A 15,890-nucleotide genomic window follows, 5' to 3' on the forward strand; every position below is an offset into this window, starting at 1 on the left:
GGGCTTCTAAATATTAAGACCAAACATGGCAGCGCTCGTGTTCTCGAATGGTGTCCGAGGATGTTGTAGAATTTCAAAGCAAGGTTTAAGGTTAATTTTTTTTTTCAATACTTTGAATCGAACAGGACAGTTAAGATAGACAGGTCCACTATTTTCACGGAAAACCTGCATTCATAAGTAACTGGGCGAACAACCGGCAATATGTAATCGTGTATTCGTCTTTCATAATGCTTGTCATTGAAATTCCTTTCTACCACTAAGGTAGAAATTAATGAAAGCATCATTATTTGAGAGGGGTTCCCTGTACAAATGTAGTAAATATCCATTCTTTCTAATTTGAACCGAAGTTTACCTCAAAATTGCAAACGTTCAATACTTTAAATAGATAACCTGATAACAATAATTATCAATCATGATCATTGTCATTGACAATGGATTTTTAAAAGATTATCACAATTATTATGATAAGAAATAAGAACCCCGTTTTTAGGTGATACTTTTGTATCCAAAGTTGTATGCTCTATATCTCTTTGATTAAGGTATTCCATGTATAATGAAAGGATAATGAACAGTTTTGAAGGATTTAGATCAACATAAATGTTTATTGTTAAATAATGATGAAAGTGAAGCAGATGAAATTCACATGACTGGTAAATGATTAGAACCTGTTCTTTTTGCACTTAAGACTTTTTGGAAGAGTTGTCTGCCCTTTGTAAAATCAAGAAAAATCTAATTTTCTAAAAATGTGTGTGGTCAATGATTAATTTTATTTCATATTTTCACTAAGAGAAAGTGTTTGTAACTTTCTACCAAGAGATTTGTGTGAAAATATAATTTCTTTTTAAAATATTGTAATAAAACATGATTTTCCCATATACTTCAATGTTAAATCCTAGGTGAAATAAATCAAGCAGTAAACAAAATTTTGAAAATTCCTATGGTGGATTATTTTTATTTGATGAACCCTTCAAAATGATACCATGATTACAAAAATTCCACCATCCATTTATTAGATATGAAATATGGTCATTACACATTGAATACCTTAAAATGTTACACATTTGGGAACAGTTGTGTACAAATCCTATGGAAAATGAAAGTAAGAATTACATGAGGTCCCTCTCTAATAGTCTATATATCCTAGGGTACAGTGGTTACATCTAGTTTCAGTTAGATGCATCTAATTGGTCCACTTTATTAAAGTTTTGTTTTCTTGAGGGTCCTTTCGTTATTTTTTGGAATTCATTGTACAAAACGAGTAAATGATATCTGCTTTAATGTTATTGATAGTAAATTGAAACTTAGTAGATATTCAGAAGGAGTAGTTAAATTTCAGGATCCTAGGGGGTAAGGGTTTGGTTTCATGGTGGAGCCAAAATTATTATAGTGATTATTGTCTTTATCATTTGAAGGACTTCTTCAAGTTTACCGATAAATATGCATATTTCGGAAAAGCAGAAAAAAATATATACTAATTCAAAATGGTGAATTTCGCAACCCAAGGGTTTTGACTTTAGGGTAGGTCCAAATTAGTGATATCAATTACTGATAATACATATATTATATTTTCATCAGTATATGCACTTTTGAGGGCATTGAAGTTTTAAGAGGACATGTTATTATATACTGTTGATGAATATTTCAATTTAGCATAGATATTCAGATCAGGAAAGTTTTCCTAGATTTTTTGTCCTTTGGACTAGTGATATGTTTATGTATAAAGAGGAAGAACGGTGACGATCCAATTCGCTATTGGTGATCATATATATATAATATATATATTGGCACTGTTCATACATGTATATACATGTACAGTGTATATAGCGTAATTTGAAATACAACATAATATGACATTTGTATATTATTTATCACTAGCGGTACTAGTGATACGTTTAACCAGTACTCAGGTGACTGATTAGGCCTGTGGGCCTCTTGTTTCTAAGAAGTGCTCATTGTTGTCTGTCTTTTTAAACTCAATCAAGGTTGAAATGCACTTGCTACATTGTATAGAAATAAGATTTATTTTCAAATGTTTTAGTGAAGTGTTTTATTACATTAAAAACCAGCGTGGAGAAGTCTATAGATTACTAGTAAAGTGTTCCTGTTGATTGTTTATTGCAGAAAAAATATTAATACCGAACTTTTGGTATGTCTTAGAACGACTGATTGGAATAGACGTTTATATATGGCGGTCACATGATAGTAACAAATTGTAGGGCAAAGTTGACATTGATTTTGCTAGCTGATGATCCTTAAAATGCTATGCACAGTCCTAAAGCGAGGAAGAATGCTGACGATCCAAGTCGCTATTGGTGCTCAGTACCTGAGTGTAAAGCAGATGGAAGTTGTCCATTTCTTATACATGTCGACATAATCATCTTTTATTTCTACTTCAATTGGTTTTCGAGATTCCTTTCATGATCTGAAAGATAGCATGTTAATGCAGGAACTTAAATGCAATTGAAATTTTCCATGATTGTTTACTTTTAATAATAGTTGTTATGATCGTAATCCGGAAGTGACAAATTCCCTACAATTACGTGCACAGAAATAAAATAATCAATCGATTTTCAATTATAATTAATGATTGAAACAACACTTTGTAATACATGTGTATAGCTAATCAGATTATAAGATTTTAAAACTAAACATAATTGACTTTTACTGATAGTGGGCAAGTAAAATTTTGACATCATGCTGAACAGATATCTGAAGACACTGAAATATCTTGGGGGAGGACTAAAGTAAGCAATGCCTGCTTCCCAATCCCTTTCACAATTTGTGAATAAAATTATTATCAATCAAATATTTTGTGGAAAATTGTTACCTTGATGTTGCCTATACTTTGGTGATTTTTGGTCAAATATTACATAGAAAAACATGTGATGCACTGAATCTTAATTTCTTGAATTTTTCTACAGAGGAAGGAGACTGTCATTGAGAAGATTCTCAGCCACTCAACACAGACTTAAAGATGAAGATACTTCATTAGCACACCCACTACCAAATTTTCCTGAACTAAAATATGCGGTTGCCACCAATGAAGCTTATGATGCCCCCGTTACAGTCCTCGAAAATGGACTCACAGTGGCGTCACAAAAGATGTTTGGCCATTGTTGTACTCTTGGAGGTATTGTAAGATATAGCACTGAGCTTTTCTGATCGCCCGTTATCTGTCGTCTGTCTGTAACCTTTCACATTTTTAACTTTTGGGCCAATGTGATTCAAACTCGGCACAAAGCATCCTTGGATAAAGGGCTTCCAAGTTTGTTCATTTCCAGTTCCATGCGCCCTTGCAAGGGTAGAGGTAAGATAGCCTGGAGTAATTCAAAATCTTCCTCTCAAGACTTATAATTGGACTAGGAAAGACCAAACTTATATGAAAGCTTCCTTAAAAGAGTGCAGAAAATGAAGAACAATAATCTGACTGAAACTAAATGTTCTTTATTTAAGATACTGTAAGGTCAAGAATAGAAATTGCATAAATGTACATTTATATTCATGGACAAATGGTATGACGGTTGACCTAGAAAAATGTCACTGCTTAGGCCAAATCAGTCTATGCGAAAGACATCGGACCGTCGGACCTGACCGATGTACAGTGCCTCAGGTCCGATGCATCATTTTTTACACCGAACCAGAATGTCCGATATCTGAGTGTCCGGTTTTGAGCTTTACTATTTTGATGCCGAGTCATTTAAATGTTTGTTATAAGTAAAAAATAGCACACAAATCCAAATATGTAAATGAATGGGATTAAAACTGCATGGACTGTCTAAAGTATTATACGGGAGGGATCCCTGGTATAGTATTACTAGTATAATAAATAACATTTCCTTGGTTTTGCATTTTCACGTGTTTCACTTTTTAACATTAGGTTTTTCGGTCTGACAAAATTTGGTTCGGTCCGGAGTGTTCATTGATTACACAGGACTGAATGTCCTGTGTGGTCCAAAAAACTTTCGCATAGACTGCCAAATAGAATTAATCATTAGTTTCTCAGGCACCGCCACATCCGTTGAAAAAGTATCACATGGAATTTTTTTCTCCCAATTGATATTTGTTCATTTTTGTAAATAAGGTAACTCTTGTATTCTAGATTTTTGTGTAAAACTTTCATCAGGTTTTACTACCATTTTTGATCAAGTAATGATTGAATTCATACTTGTCTATGTTCAAGTGTTTAAGAATGATAGTATACATTTAAAATTAAGTAATGTGAGGCTATTTTTCAGGAAAAATTCCATCACTTATTTTATATAAAAAAACAACTTGTACAGGCGAGATAGAAAGGAAAGATAACTCATGCTACAGCCAAGTTAAAAAAAAGATAATCAAAAAAAAAAAAATACCTACCTCATTAAAAAATTTTTATCTGAGAAACTATTTATTAATATTTTTGGCCAACAGGTTTTTAATGCACAAGACAACATCATCATAACTCCAAAATTGATTGATAAGCCATGAAAATCCGGATAAAAAATTGTAATTTTTACTCTCAAAAATTTGTGACCACTATTGTTTTTTTTAAATAAAAATTTTGATTTTGAATTTGCATTTAGTGAGTATTTTTTTTATTAATTTTGATGCCTGCTTTTGCTGTCAGACATAAACTTTGGAGGTGACAATTTAATTTTATTTAGGCAAACTTTCCAAGTTTGTTACATTACAGTAAATATGAAAATGTTGTTTTGTGTGAAATCCCTGAAATTAAAGAAATAAATTACAGGACTTGTAAAGGTACTTACCTAACCAATTATACAAAGTTGTGAATTCATCAGGGTTGGAAATAAGTAATGAAACTATATAATATGGTAATGGTTTTTATCAATTCTTAGCTTAGGTGCAAATTTAATTACAATGTGTAAGCATACTTTATCACTTTGCATTGCTTTTTTCTTCCAGTCTTGATCAAATCTGGCTGTAGATTTGAGGTAGCTTATCCAAGTGGCATTTCACATTTTATTGAAAAACTAGGATTTTGTGTAAGTATTGTTCAGTCTGTTTTGAATATCTATGCAGACTTTGTAAAAGTTTTGAAAAGTCGTCGGGCATTTTTGTGATTTTGTTGAAAATCTTACATAGTAAAGTAGGAAAAAGCTGAAATATTTCACTGGACCAAAGCAAATTTGTTATATTGACTCTCTGATTGTCTGATTTATGTCTAATTAGAGATTTAGGAAGTGCCAAACAGTTTATTATTTTTTTAATGTGTTGTCTTGCAGTCTACAACAAAGTACCAGAGTAGTGATGAGATTTTACAGATAATAGAGAGTTATGGTGGTTTATGTGATTGTCAATCAACACGGTAAGTCTCACTCATGTAGCTACACAAATACTGTATAGCGGGTAATCGACACAAATACTGTATAGCGGGTAATCGACACAAATACTGTATAGCGGGTAATTGACGGGTTGCTACCTTAGATGGACCTTTTCCAGTCAATAAGGGGGTTACAGTCCTGTAATAATATTTGCAACACCATTTAAAGATGATTAATTGTATCTTAATTAACGTCTCGCACGAGAATTTTTTACTCATATGGAGACGTCACTAAGACCGGTGAAGGGCTTCAAATTTAGGCCTATGCTTGGCGCTTATGGCCATTTAGCAGTGCGGGTTCTTTAGTGTGCCACACCTACTGTGACACGGGTCATCCGTTTTTAAGGTCATATCTGAGGACCCGTGACATTCACACCTGATGCTGAGCGTTTGGCGATGGAACTGTCACTACCTGTTTTAACGAGTTAGGTCTGTCGATTCGAACCCCGACCTTCCGCATGCGGGGCGAACGCTCTAACCTCTTGGCCACCGTGGCTGCTAAACAGTTAATAAAATCTGATAGAATAACCTTTTTATATACCCGTCTAAGACTGGACATAATATGGTATATTGTCCATCTGTCTGTTTGTTTTTTATGTCCGGATCATCTCTTAAATACAGTGGGGTTTAGAATCATCTAACGTTGTCAGCTGATGCATCTTGTTTCAAAATGGGAAAGTAGAACAACTCGGGGACTGTAATTTCAATGTTCCCCGTTCCTGTAGACTGACCTGGATTTTGTTTGTATTGCTATAATTAGGCACATTAAACATAAAAACTCTAAACTTTGTGTATTATTTAACTCTGGTAAAATCATATTTCATTGCAGAGATGTTTTAATGTATGCACTCTCGGTAGAGACAGAAGGATTTGAGAAGGGGGTAGATGTTTTATCAGAAGTTACATTGAGGCCGGTGATCACAGACAAACAGGTATCTGATCTAGTGTCACTGTTCAGAATTGGCAAATATTGTCTTCACATAAACTGCATTGCGTTTTGCTTTTGTTTGAGTTGACAAATGATCACAAACCAATAACTAGCCAAACTTTTACTTAATCCAGAAAAACACTGTGATAGCGAACTTCCAGGGCTAGTGAAAAACAATACATTATAACCAAACTTTGTTATATGTAATAAACCTTTTGTTATTTTTCCCTAGTAGGGGAATAAATATCAGATCATAATAAGTGTCAATTTGTTAGAAGTACATGTATGTGTATATTAAGCGTGTTTTACTGACTTCACAGGTTATGCATGATAAGTGAACAATTCCTATGAACTTTTGGGTGAAATAGTAGTTAAAGGTCACAGTTATTTTGACTATGAATAAAAGAATTGTTGTCCATCAAACTTTAGAGAGAGGTTGTTTATGACAGATACTGTGGGTAATCCCTTCAGATTTTCAGTTCCAAACAATTTTGACACATAAATTTCAATTTTGGAGATTGAAGGACACATGCTGCATGTGTGTGATTTACAAACATTTTATGTTGCTGATTAAATGTTAAAAGAAACCTTTTTTGAGAAGTTCTAAATCTGAAAAGAATAGCATTAAATGCAATATATGTATTTGCAGATTGACTTCTGTAAAATGGCAGTTGAATTTGATCTGGAGAAAATTGAAACCAATCCACAGCCCGACCTGCTGATGACGGAGATGATTCATGCCGTGGGTTGTCTTCTGACATTCTAACCAAATTTTTAAAGATAATAACCATCCATGTTGAAATTACTGTCCAAATTTTCAGACTTACATGTACATGTTTGTTTTTTCTTGCAAACATTTATATCTTGTGTGCAAATTTCTTTCATAATTCACTTTTGGATTATTTGCAGGCAGGTTATAGGGATAACACATTGGGTCTTCCACGACTCTGTCCTCAGGACAATATAAACAAAATAGATAAAAAGGATGTGTACACATATATGAGCAATTTTCACGACCCCTCCAGAATGGTTCTGTGTGGGGTGGGGGTGGAACATGACAGACTAGTGGAGCTGGCCAGGGACCTCTTCGTGAAGAAAACACCTATCTGGAAGGAGGATCCGTCTCTCGTGGATCCCAGTAAGTCCGTGGATCATTCCGTGGCACAGTACACCGGAGGCAAAGTTCTAGTGAGTGTGTGCTTTGTACATTTTATAAGTCGTAGAATGAATTTAATAGCACAGTGTGTTATTGGGTTATACAGTAATGTTGAATAATCGGAAAAATTTCATAATCGATAATCGGTCAAAATCGGAAGAACTAGATCGATCAATGATCGATGTAATCGGTATTTACACGTAGTTAATAAATGTTTATTATTTTTTGGTTATTTCCTTTTAGTTTAGTTTTATGGATATGTGCAACATACACACATCTATTAGCTTATTTACGAGGAATGAAATGGTGTTTTTTTTCTAGCCATGACATCCAGATTGGTTTTAGTTTAGTTTTAAGAAACCTTAAATTTTTCAGACGTCCGACTTTGGTTTCCATGGGAAGGGATATACATGTATATATCAAGTTTATATCAACTAATCCGTGATTCCTCCGACTCTTGCCCTCGCATTTATATCATGAAATGTGCGGGAGAAAGTCAGAGCGGACTCTATAATGAAAAGTGGGAATTCAGCAACATCAGATCTATATAGTGTCGCTGCATTGCCTACCTTTTACAACTTTATTTTGCGAATTTACCATTCAAGACGCAAGGATTCGGTTATCGGATGATTATTCTACAAGTTAACCATGACTAAGTTGATGCTATTGCCATGTAAAAAGCTCTCACACTGGCAAATGAAGCATCACTTTGACTTTGGTCGCCATTCGAGTTCTTTGCGCATGGCGTCAGCACACAAATGCACAAAATACCATCGGCGTTAAAATTAATCCTATCTAGATCAGCGAAATAAAGATGTAAACAGGCGGCAAAGCAGCGACACTAGCTGGTGTCGATGAATTCTCACAAGTCTTTTCATTATGGAGTCCGTCTTGACTCTCCCCCGCACATGTCGTAATATAAAAGTGGGGATAAGAGTCAAAGGAATCTCGGATTAGTTATCAACTTCATAATTATTGAGTTAATCTCAATATCCATGATGATGATGATGAAAATATCTAAAGCCTTCTTCCTTTTCTAAATTAATGTATTGATTGGTATATACGTAGTTGATTCGTTTAATACGTTTATAATGGGTTTGTGTTCGGGCGACAATCGATTATGAAAAATGGAATCGATAATCGGAATCGACGATCCAAAAACGATCGACAATCGATTGTCGGCGACAATCGTTTCATCACTATTATACAGTAAAACCCAGTTATAGTGAACCTTCAAATCAGCAAGGCCAGTGAAAAATAGTTTGTTATTCAGTAAAACACAGCAATAGCAAACCTCCAGGGCCAGCGAAAAACATTTCATTATAACCAAACTTCATTATACAGTAAAACACAGCTATAGCAAGCCTCCAGGGCCAGTGAAAAACATTTCATTATAACCAAACTTCATTATACAGTAAAACACAGTTATAGCAAGCCTCCTAGGCCAGCGAAAAACACTTCATTATACCCAAACTTCATTATACAGTAAAACACAGTTATAGCAAACCTCCAGGGCCAGCGAAAAACAATTCATTATGACTTAGATTCATTTTACAGTAAAACATGATTATAGCAAGCCTTACGGCCAGCGAAAAACATTATATCAATCCAATCTTTGTTTTATATCATGAATTTTTTGTTATTTTCCTCTCTTGGGGTAATAGATATGACTTTGCAATACGGCCAATTTAACTTAATGGATAGATTGTCATCCCCGCCCGACCCTCAAAAATCGGCCTGCCCTGAATTTTTTTATTTTGTGGAACTTAAGCAATTTCTGGAAAATTTCCCATGTCTGACCTCCGGTATTTACACTTCTTGTTTACATTTCCGGTATAGCAACGTGAAAAGCTACGTGAAGAAAATAGATCATATGGTTTTCTTAATTTCTTATGGGTGTAAATGAAAGGAAGGGATTAATGTCCTTCTTATCTTGAAGAAGTTTGGTATCTTTCTGTGTTTGAAATTAAAGCTTAACCAGGAATTTGTCTGTGAAATAAGCATAGATTGATATCCATCTGGCATTAAATGATGCACTTGTGTTGAAAAAAACTTGATTGTCATTAATATTTTTCTCAGAAAATAAAAATTAAAAAATAAAATCCTCCCACCCGCCCCATACTTTTTGGTGACCCTGGATGAGAATCTACTAATTAAGTTGAATTGGCCTAAATGTGAATTCGTTATAAATTTGTTATAAGCGTGTTTTACTGTCAGTGATATGAAATTTAGTAGATAAACTGTTTAACCCTCTACCATAATTGTATTTTTAAATATCACTTGATAGATATATGTTCTTAAATATGTTTTTAGGATGAATTTTATGTAAAATCTTCAAGCACTAGATATGATGTTACAATTTTTAATGTAGCAAACCATATTGCCTTAAAATAATCCTATTGTCTATTAGGCATTCAAATTGTGTTATAAACACTGTAAGGAAATCAAATTTTATAATCACATGAGCGATAGATAGGAGCATATGGATTTCTCTTCAGATTATTATTTTCCAATTCATGAAATGCTTATATAAGAAGAATATGCATTCCAATATGCCGTAGGATTATCACGGAGTTTCACAAGAGGCATAACTTGCAAAATAAAATTATTTGCTTTTATTTTTCTGTTGCATGCAAAAACTCTTGATTAACAGACTACAGGTAAATTCATGTACATGCTATTTTACGTATACGAAAGGTGAAGATAACAAACAGTGATCAATCTCATAACTCCTATAAAGGTGAAGATAACAAACAGTGATCAATCTCATAACTCCTATAAAGGTGAAGATAACAAACAGTGATCAATCTCATAACTCCTGTAAACGTGAAGATAATGAACAGTGATCAATCTCATAACTCCTATAAACGTGAAGATAACAAACAGTGATCAATCTCATAACTCCTGTAAAGGTGAAGATAATGAACAGTGATCAGTCTCATAACTCCTAATAAGGTTAAGATAACAAACAGTGATCAATCTCATAACTCCCATAAAGGTGAAGATAACGAACAGTGATCAATCTAATAACTCCTATAAAGGTGAAGACAACGAACAGTGATCAATCTCATAACTCCTATAAAGGTGAAGATAACAAACAGTGATCAATCTCATAGCTCCTATAAAGGTGAAGATAACGAACAGTGATCAGTCTCATAACTCATATAAAGGTGATGATAACAAACAGTGATCAATCTCATAACTCCTGTAAAGGTGAAGATAACGAACAGTGATCAATCTCATAACTCCTATAAAGGTGAAGATAACGAACAGTGATCAATCTCATAACTCCTATAAAGGTGAAGATAACGAACAGTGATCAATCTCATAACTCCAATAAAGGTGAAGATAACAAACAGTGATCAATCTCATAACTCCTATAAAGGTGAAGATAACAAACAGTGATCAATCTCATAACTCCTAGGAGTCATTTCACCATATCCAGTACTCATGTAAAATAAGAAATCTAGTCATTTCACCATATCAAGTACTCACGTAAAATAAAAAATCTACAGTCTTTTCTTTCAAACTTCACTTCTTATGCAGCTAAAATTTCATATTTGCATCCAGTTTTTTGCCATTATTGGTAATTTGATGTCAGAAATGAAACATTTTATCAACTGTCATTTTTTGACAGCCTGTTTTTATTTCAAGTACATAAGGTGACTTTGTGAACAAGCTAGATAACTGTTTCCACCAATCATAGCCAGCGACATATTTTTGAATCACACGATTGATGTTTCTATCGAAGACCTCTCTTTGGATGATGCGTCTGCAGTTTCGTGTGAATCTTGTTCACAAATTACATCTATATGGAAATTTTGGCAGGAAAATGTGACATGTTCCATATTCTCATTCATTAACATGAATCTTCACCATTGTTCCAAACCATGATTTACCTTTTAGAGAAAAATATGCCAAATTTTCCGAGCCATTACCATATATTGTAATTACAAATAGTTATATCAATGGATACCATTCCTATAGATTATCTCAATTTTAAAAGATGTCCCCTAATTTCATGATTTATTCACCACAGGGTTCCCTAATTTTATGATTTATTCACCACAGGGTTTTATATTTTGTTGTTGCTTGTCACTGTTAAAATGGTCATAGATGAACCAAATTCTACTCTCCACTGTTTATCTGCTCATTCTAGAACACCAAGAGGGTACCCAGTTTGATTTGTGAGCAACTAAAGAATTTCCACATTTTCAAACATCAGTGATTTATCAATTTGTTCTCTTATATTTTATTTGTGTACATATTTTTTTCTTATTTTGAATGATCTGACTGCTGCACATTTCTGTTAACATTACTCACAATTTCACATGATGCACAGCGACATTGATGCATATACAACTTCTACTGAACATGTTCGTTTTGTTTGTGGCTTGTATGATTGTCATCTTCATGTGTTTCAGATTGAAAAAGATTTGTCTAACGTCAGCATGGGTCCCAATCCCTTCCCCGAGCTGGCCCACCTAGTGGTGGGGCTAGAGAGCTGCTCCAGCAATGATGACGACTTTGTTGCGTTCTGTATCCTCAGCATGATGTTGGGAGGGGGAAATGCTTTCTCCGCTGGGGGTCCCGGAAAAGGGATGTATACCAGGCTCTACACCAATGTTCTGAACTGGTCAGTGTTTGTAGTTTTCTTATTGTCATAGAATACCCAAGATTTTATACTGAACTGGTCAGTGTTTGTAGTTTTCTTATTGTCATAGAATACCCAAGATTTTGTACTGAACTGGTCAGTGTTTGTAGTTTTCTTATTGTCATAGAATACCCAAGATTTTATACTGAACTGGTGAGTCTGTTTGTAGTTTTCTTATTGTTATAGGATACCCAAGATTTTATACTGAACTGGTCAGTGTTTGTAGTTTTCTTATTGTCATAGAATACCCAAGATTTTATACTGAACTGGTCAGTCTGTAGTTTTCTTATGGTCCTTTTGGACACATCAAATGATTTTGCTGTGTTTACGTGGCATTTTTTATTATTTGATTGAAGAATAATGAAAATCGGTCATTCATTCATGAAATGCACAAAGAAAAAAACTTTTTTGAAGAATTTCTATTATTTAAAATGTCTTTTCATTGAAATTTGAAGTAAAGATTTGTGAATAATACAAAAATTAAGGTGGTTTCATAGCAAAAATTTTATGTAAATACGGGTGTTTAGCAATATTAAAATATTTACAAGTAGTTTTACAAAATTTTATAAAAGTGTTTTTAGGTATCCCTGGTCCTTAAATCAAGCTGTCTAAAGGTTTTGACCACTGAAAACTTGTTATGAGCAATGAAAATAAACAATACATTTCATTGTTCAAACTGTTCATTTAGATCTTGCACTTGTACATAATGTTCACATGCAGTGTATAATGTTCAAATGTACTGTACAATGTTCACATGTAGTGTATAATGTTCACATGTACTGTATAATGTTCACATGTAGTGTGTATAATGTTCACATGTACTGTATAATGTTCACATGTAGTGTATAGTGTTCACATGTAGTGTATAATGTAATGTATAATGTTCACATGTAGTGTATAATGTTCACATGTAGTGTGTATAATGTTCACATGTACTGTATAGTGTTCATATGTAATGTATAGTGTTCACATGTAGTGTATAATGTTCACATGTAGTGTATAGTGTTCATATGTACTGTATAATGTTCACATGTAGTGTGTATAATGTTCACATGTACTGTACAATGTTCATATGTAGTGTATAGTGTTCACATGTACTGTATAATGTTCACATGTAGTGTATAATGTTCACATGTAGTGTATAGTGTTCACATGTAGTGTATAATGTTCACATGTAGTGTATAATGTTCACATGTAGTGTATAGTGTTCACATGTAGTGTATAATGTTCACATGTACTGTACAATGTTCATATGTAGTGTATAGTGTTCACATGTAGTGTATAGTGTTCACATGTAGTGTATAATGTTCACATGTAGTGTATAGTGTTCACATGTAGTGTATAATGTAATGTATAATGTTCACATGTAGTGTATAGTGTTCACATGTACTGTATAATGTTCACATGTACTGTATAATGTTCACATGTACTGTACATAGTGCTGTTTAATACTATGCAAACAGATAGTGATAAAAATCAGCAAGAATTTCTATATCCAAAATCCCCATAAACCAAATACAGAAAAACAGCTCGAATTAATTTAAATTATAGTGATTTCAATTTAGGTGTATATGGAAATTTACAAATAGTCTGAAGTTTTAATCGCTGTTGGTCTTTATAATCTAGGCACCATTGGATGTTTGGTTGCGTCGCAGTGAACCATGTGTATGACGATTCTGGATTATTCTGCATAATGGCCAATGCTCCTCCCAGCAAGGTATATAAATTACTAGTGTCCTAAAAAGAAAGGACTTGTTTACTCTACACCACCAGTCAATTTATTATACGCATGTCAATAATTACTGAGAAGCACGAGAGAAGATTAGAAGAATATGGCGGCGACCATGAGCGATGTTAGAATGCCACAGAAAATATATTTAGTTTAATGATAATGGATGTATGATATACAAGATCTTCCTTTGACGCTGATATTTGGAATTTGTTTTAACTTTTCATGGATTGACACCACTTGTGAACTTACAGTCCCAGTATGCCTCAGTAGAACGATTCTCTTGTTTTAACTTCACTGATGAGGAAATTTGTTTTATTTCTTCAGTTGGATGACTTAGCAACAGTTGTATTGTCAGAATTGCTGAGAACTCCGGAACAAATAACCAAGGTACTGCCTGCTACTGGTGTAAGATATCAGTTTAGAATAATACATTCCATACGGTATAAAACATTCCATTCTGTAAATACTGTCTGACTTAAATCCACCAGCCTGAGAACTACTTTTTTCTGTTCAGGTACCATCTCTTACTATCTAGTACATCTAGTTCTATTGAGTTCTATCAGGTACAGCAAAACATGGTTATAGTGAACATCAAGGGCCTGCAGAAAATTGTTCATTATATTAACCAAACTTCATTATACAGTAAAAGATGGTTATAGTGAACCTCCAGAAAACAGTTCATTATAACCAAACTTCGTTATACAGTAAAACACCTCCAGGGCCTTTGAAAACAGTTTGTTATAACAAAACTTCATTATATCCAAATGAATAATATTTTTTGGTATTTTCATATCACATAGGAATGAATATCACTTTGCTGCAATAATCATGGATTAGTTATAAGCATGATTTAGAGTACTAGAACTCTGTATAAAACCCTTTTTATTTCATGTAACAATTAGATGAGCTTGAACCGAGTTGAATGAAGTTTATTGTTGCTAAATTTTTAGGAGGAATTAGATCGCGCTAAGAAACAGCTCCAGTCGATGTTGATGTACAACTTGGAAACTCGCTCGATGGTATTTGAGGATACGGGACGACAGGTGATTAGTCAGGGCGTCAGGAAACCCGCTGAGTTTTATCTACAGGAAATTGGTGGGTAGAATTCTTCAGAATGCACATACAAGTGAAATACATGGCTAAAAATAGATTTGATTTGTAGGTGTTCTTTAATTCTCTCTATAGATAAGGTGAAGAAAGAGGACATAGAGCGAATTGCCAAGAGAATGCTTCGCTCCAAACCCTCCCTGGCTGCCTTTGGGACGCTAGACAGATTGCCTCCATATGAAAAATTTCAGGAGATTCTGGCCAAAGGAGTTGTCACAAAGAATAGGAGAAGATTTTCATCTTTGTTTAGTTAAGATTTGATAAACAAGGTCATTGTGTGATCCTTATCGTATACGACACTGAAGCATCAGTATATCGTACAATGCTGGGACATTTTGATTATTGCCATGGTTCTGTTTCAGTGTCAAAATATTGTTAGCTTTGGAATAACACTATCATGCCATACTACACATAACACCATTTATGAAGATTTTCTAGTGGACACTGTAAATAAAAGTTTTTTTTGTTTAGTTTTTGGTTGATCACATTTATCCAGTCTTTGTGTTGATTTACTATTGAATACTTCAGAATGCACTTGCATGAGATAACTTTTCAATAATACTGAGACGTCACCAGCTGTAGGTGAAGTACCACAAATTCATGCCCAAACCTTGCGCTCAGGATCATAGCAGTGAAGGTTCTTTAATGTGCCAACGGCTGCTGCAACACGGGGCATTCTAAATGCTGGATGTTTGGCAAAGGAGTCTTCACTACCTATACCTATGAATTACGTCTACATATCCGAAAGGTGAATTGGACAAGCGCTTGGCGAAGAAGCAAGCACCCCTTTGTTTACGTCACAAAGTGAAAGCTCTACTCACCGAGTGGAAAATGGGGATTCTATTTCGTAAATGGAAATGTACATCCGATTTTACTGCAGTTGATTTAATCTTGCATTGTATATTTGGATTAAGTGTATCCTTTAGATGTATGGTCACTAAACAGCATAACTCCATCCTAATAATCTGGTATTGATTTCAAACACATTTT

At 34.1% G+C, this 15,890-nt stretch overlaps 1 protein-coding gene across 2 annotated transcripts; it reads left to right on the forward strand.

The window, feature by feature from the left end:
* Positions 1-15,370, forward strand: LOC125680419 (mitochondrial-processing peptidase subunit alpha-like). Of its 2 annotated transcripts, XM_048920007.2 has the most exons (13): positions 28-90; positions 2,672-2,744; positions 2,922-3,130; positions 4,906-4,985; positions 5,226-5,308; positions 6,153-6,255; positions 6,901-6,993; positions 7,161-7,439; positions 11,832-12,043; positions 13,688-13,778; positions 14,118-14,180; positions 14,744-14,888; positions 14,979-15,370. In XM_048920007.2, the coding sequence occupies exons 2-13, from the start codon at positions 2,695-2,697 to the stop codon at positions 15,152-15,154; spliced, it is 1,584 nt and encodes a 527-aa protein (XP_048775964.2). In that variant the 5' UTR covers positions 28-90; positions 2,672-2,694; the 3' UTR covers positions 15,155-15,370. The 2 variants fall into 2 exon arrangements, with proteins under 2 accessions (XP_048775963.2, XP_048775964.2); XM_048920006.2 differs by lacking the exon at positions 2,672-2,744 and having other exon boundaries at positions 1-90.
* The last annotated feature ends 520 nt before the right edge of the window (positions 15,371-15,890 follow it).

The sequence above is a fragment of the Ostrea edulis genome, chromosome 2 (genome assembly GCF_947568905.1).
Source record: "Ostrea edulis chromosome 2, xbOstEdul1.1, whole genome shotgun sequence".
Taxonomy (NCBI): Eukaryota; Metazoa; Mollusca; class Bivalvia; order Ostreida; family Ostreidae; genus Ostrea; species Ostrea edulis.

Bases quoted from the DNA above. Each gene is read 5' to 3' on its own strand.
- LOC125680419 (XM_048920006.2), top strand. From the start codon at position 26: ATGGCAGCGCTCGTGTTCTCGAATGGTGTCCGAGGATGTTGTAGAATT. The intron at 4,986-5,225 runs GTAAGTATTGTT...GTTGTCTTGCAG, and splicing joins TTGAAAAACTAGGATTTTGT to TCTACAACAAAGTACCAGAG. The intron at 14,181-14,743 runs GTACTGCCTGCT...CTAAATTTTTAG, and splicing joins CTCCGGAACAAATAACCAAG to GAGGAATTAGATCGCGCTAA.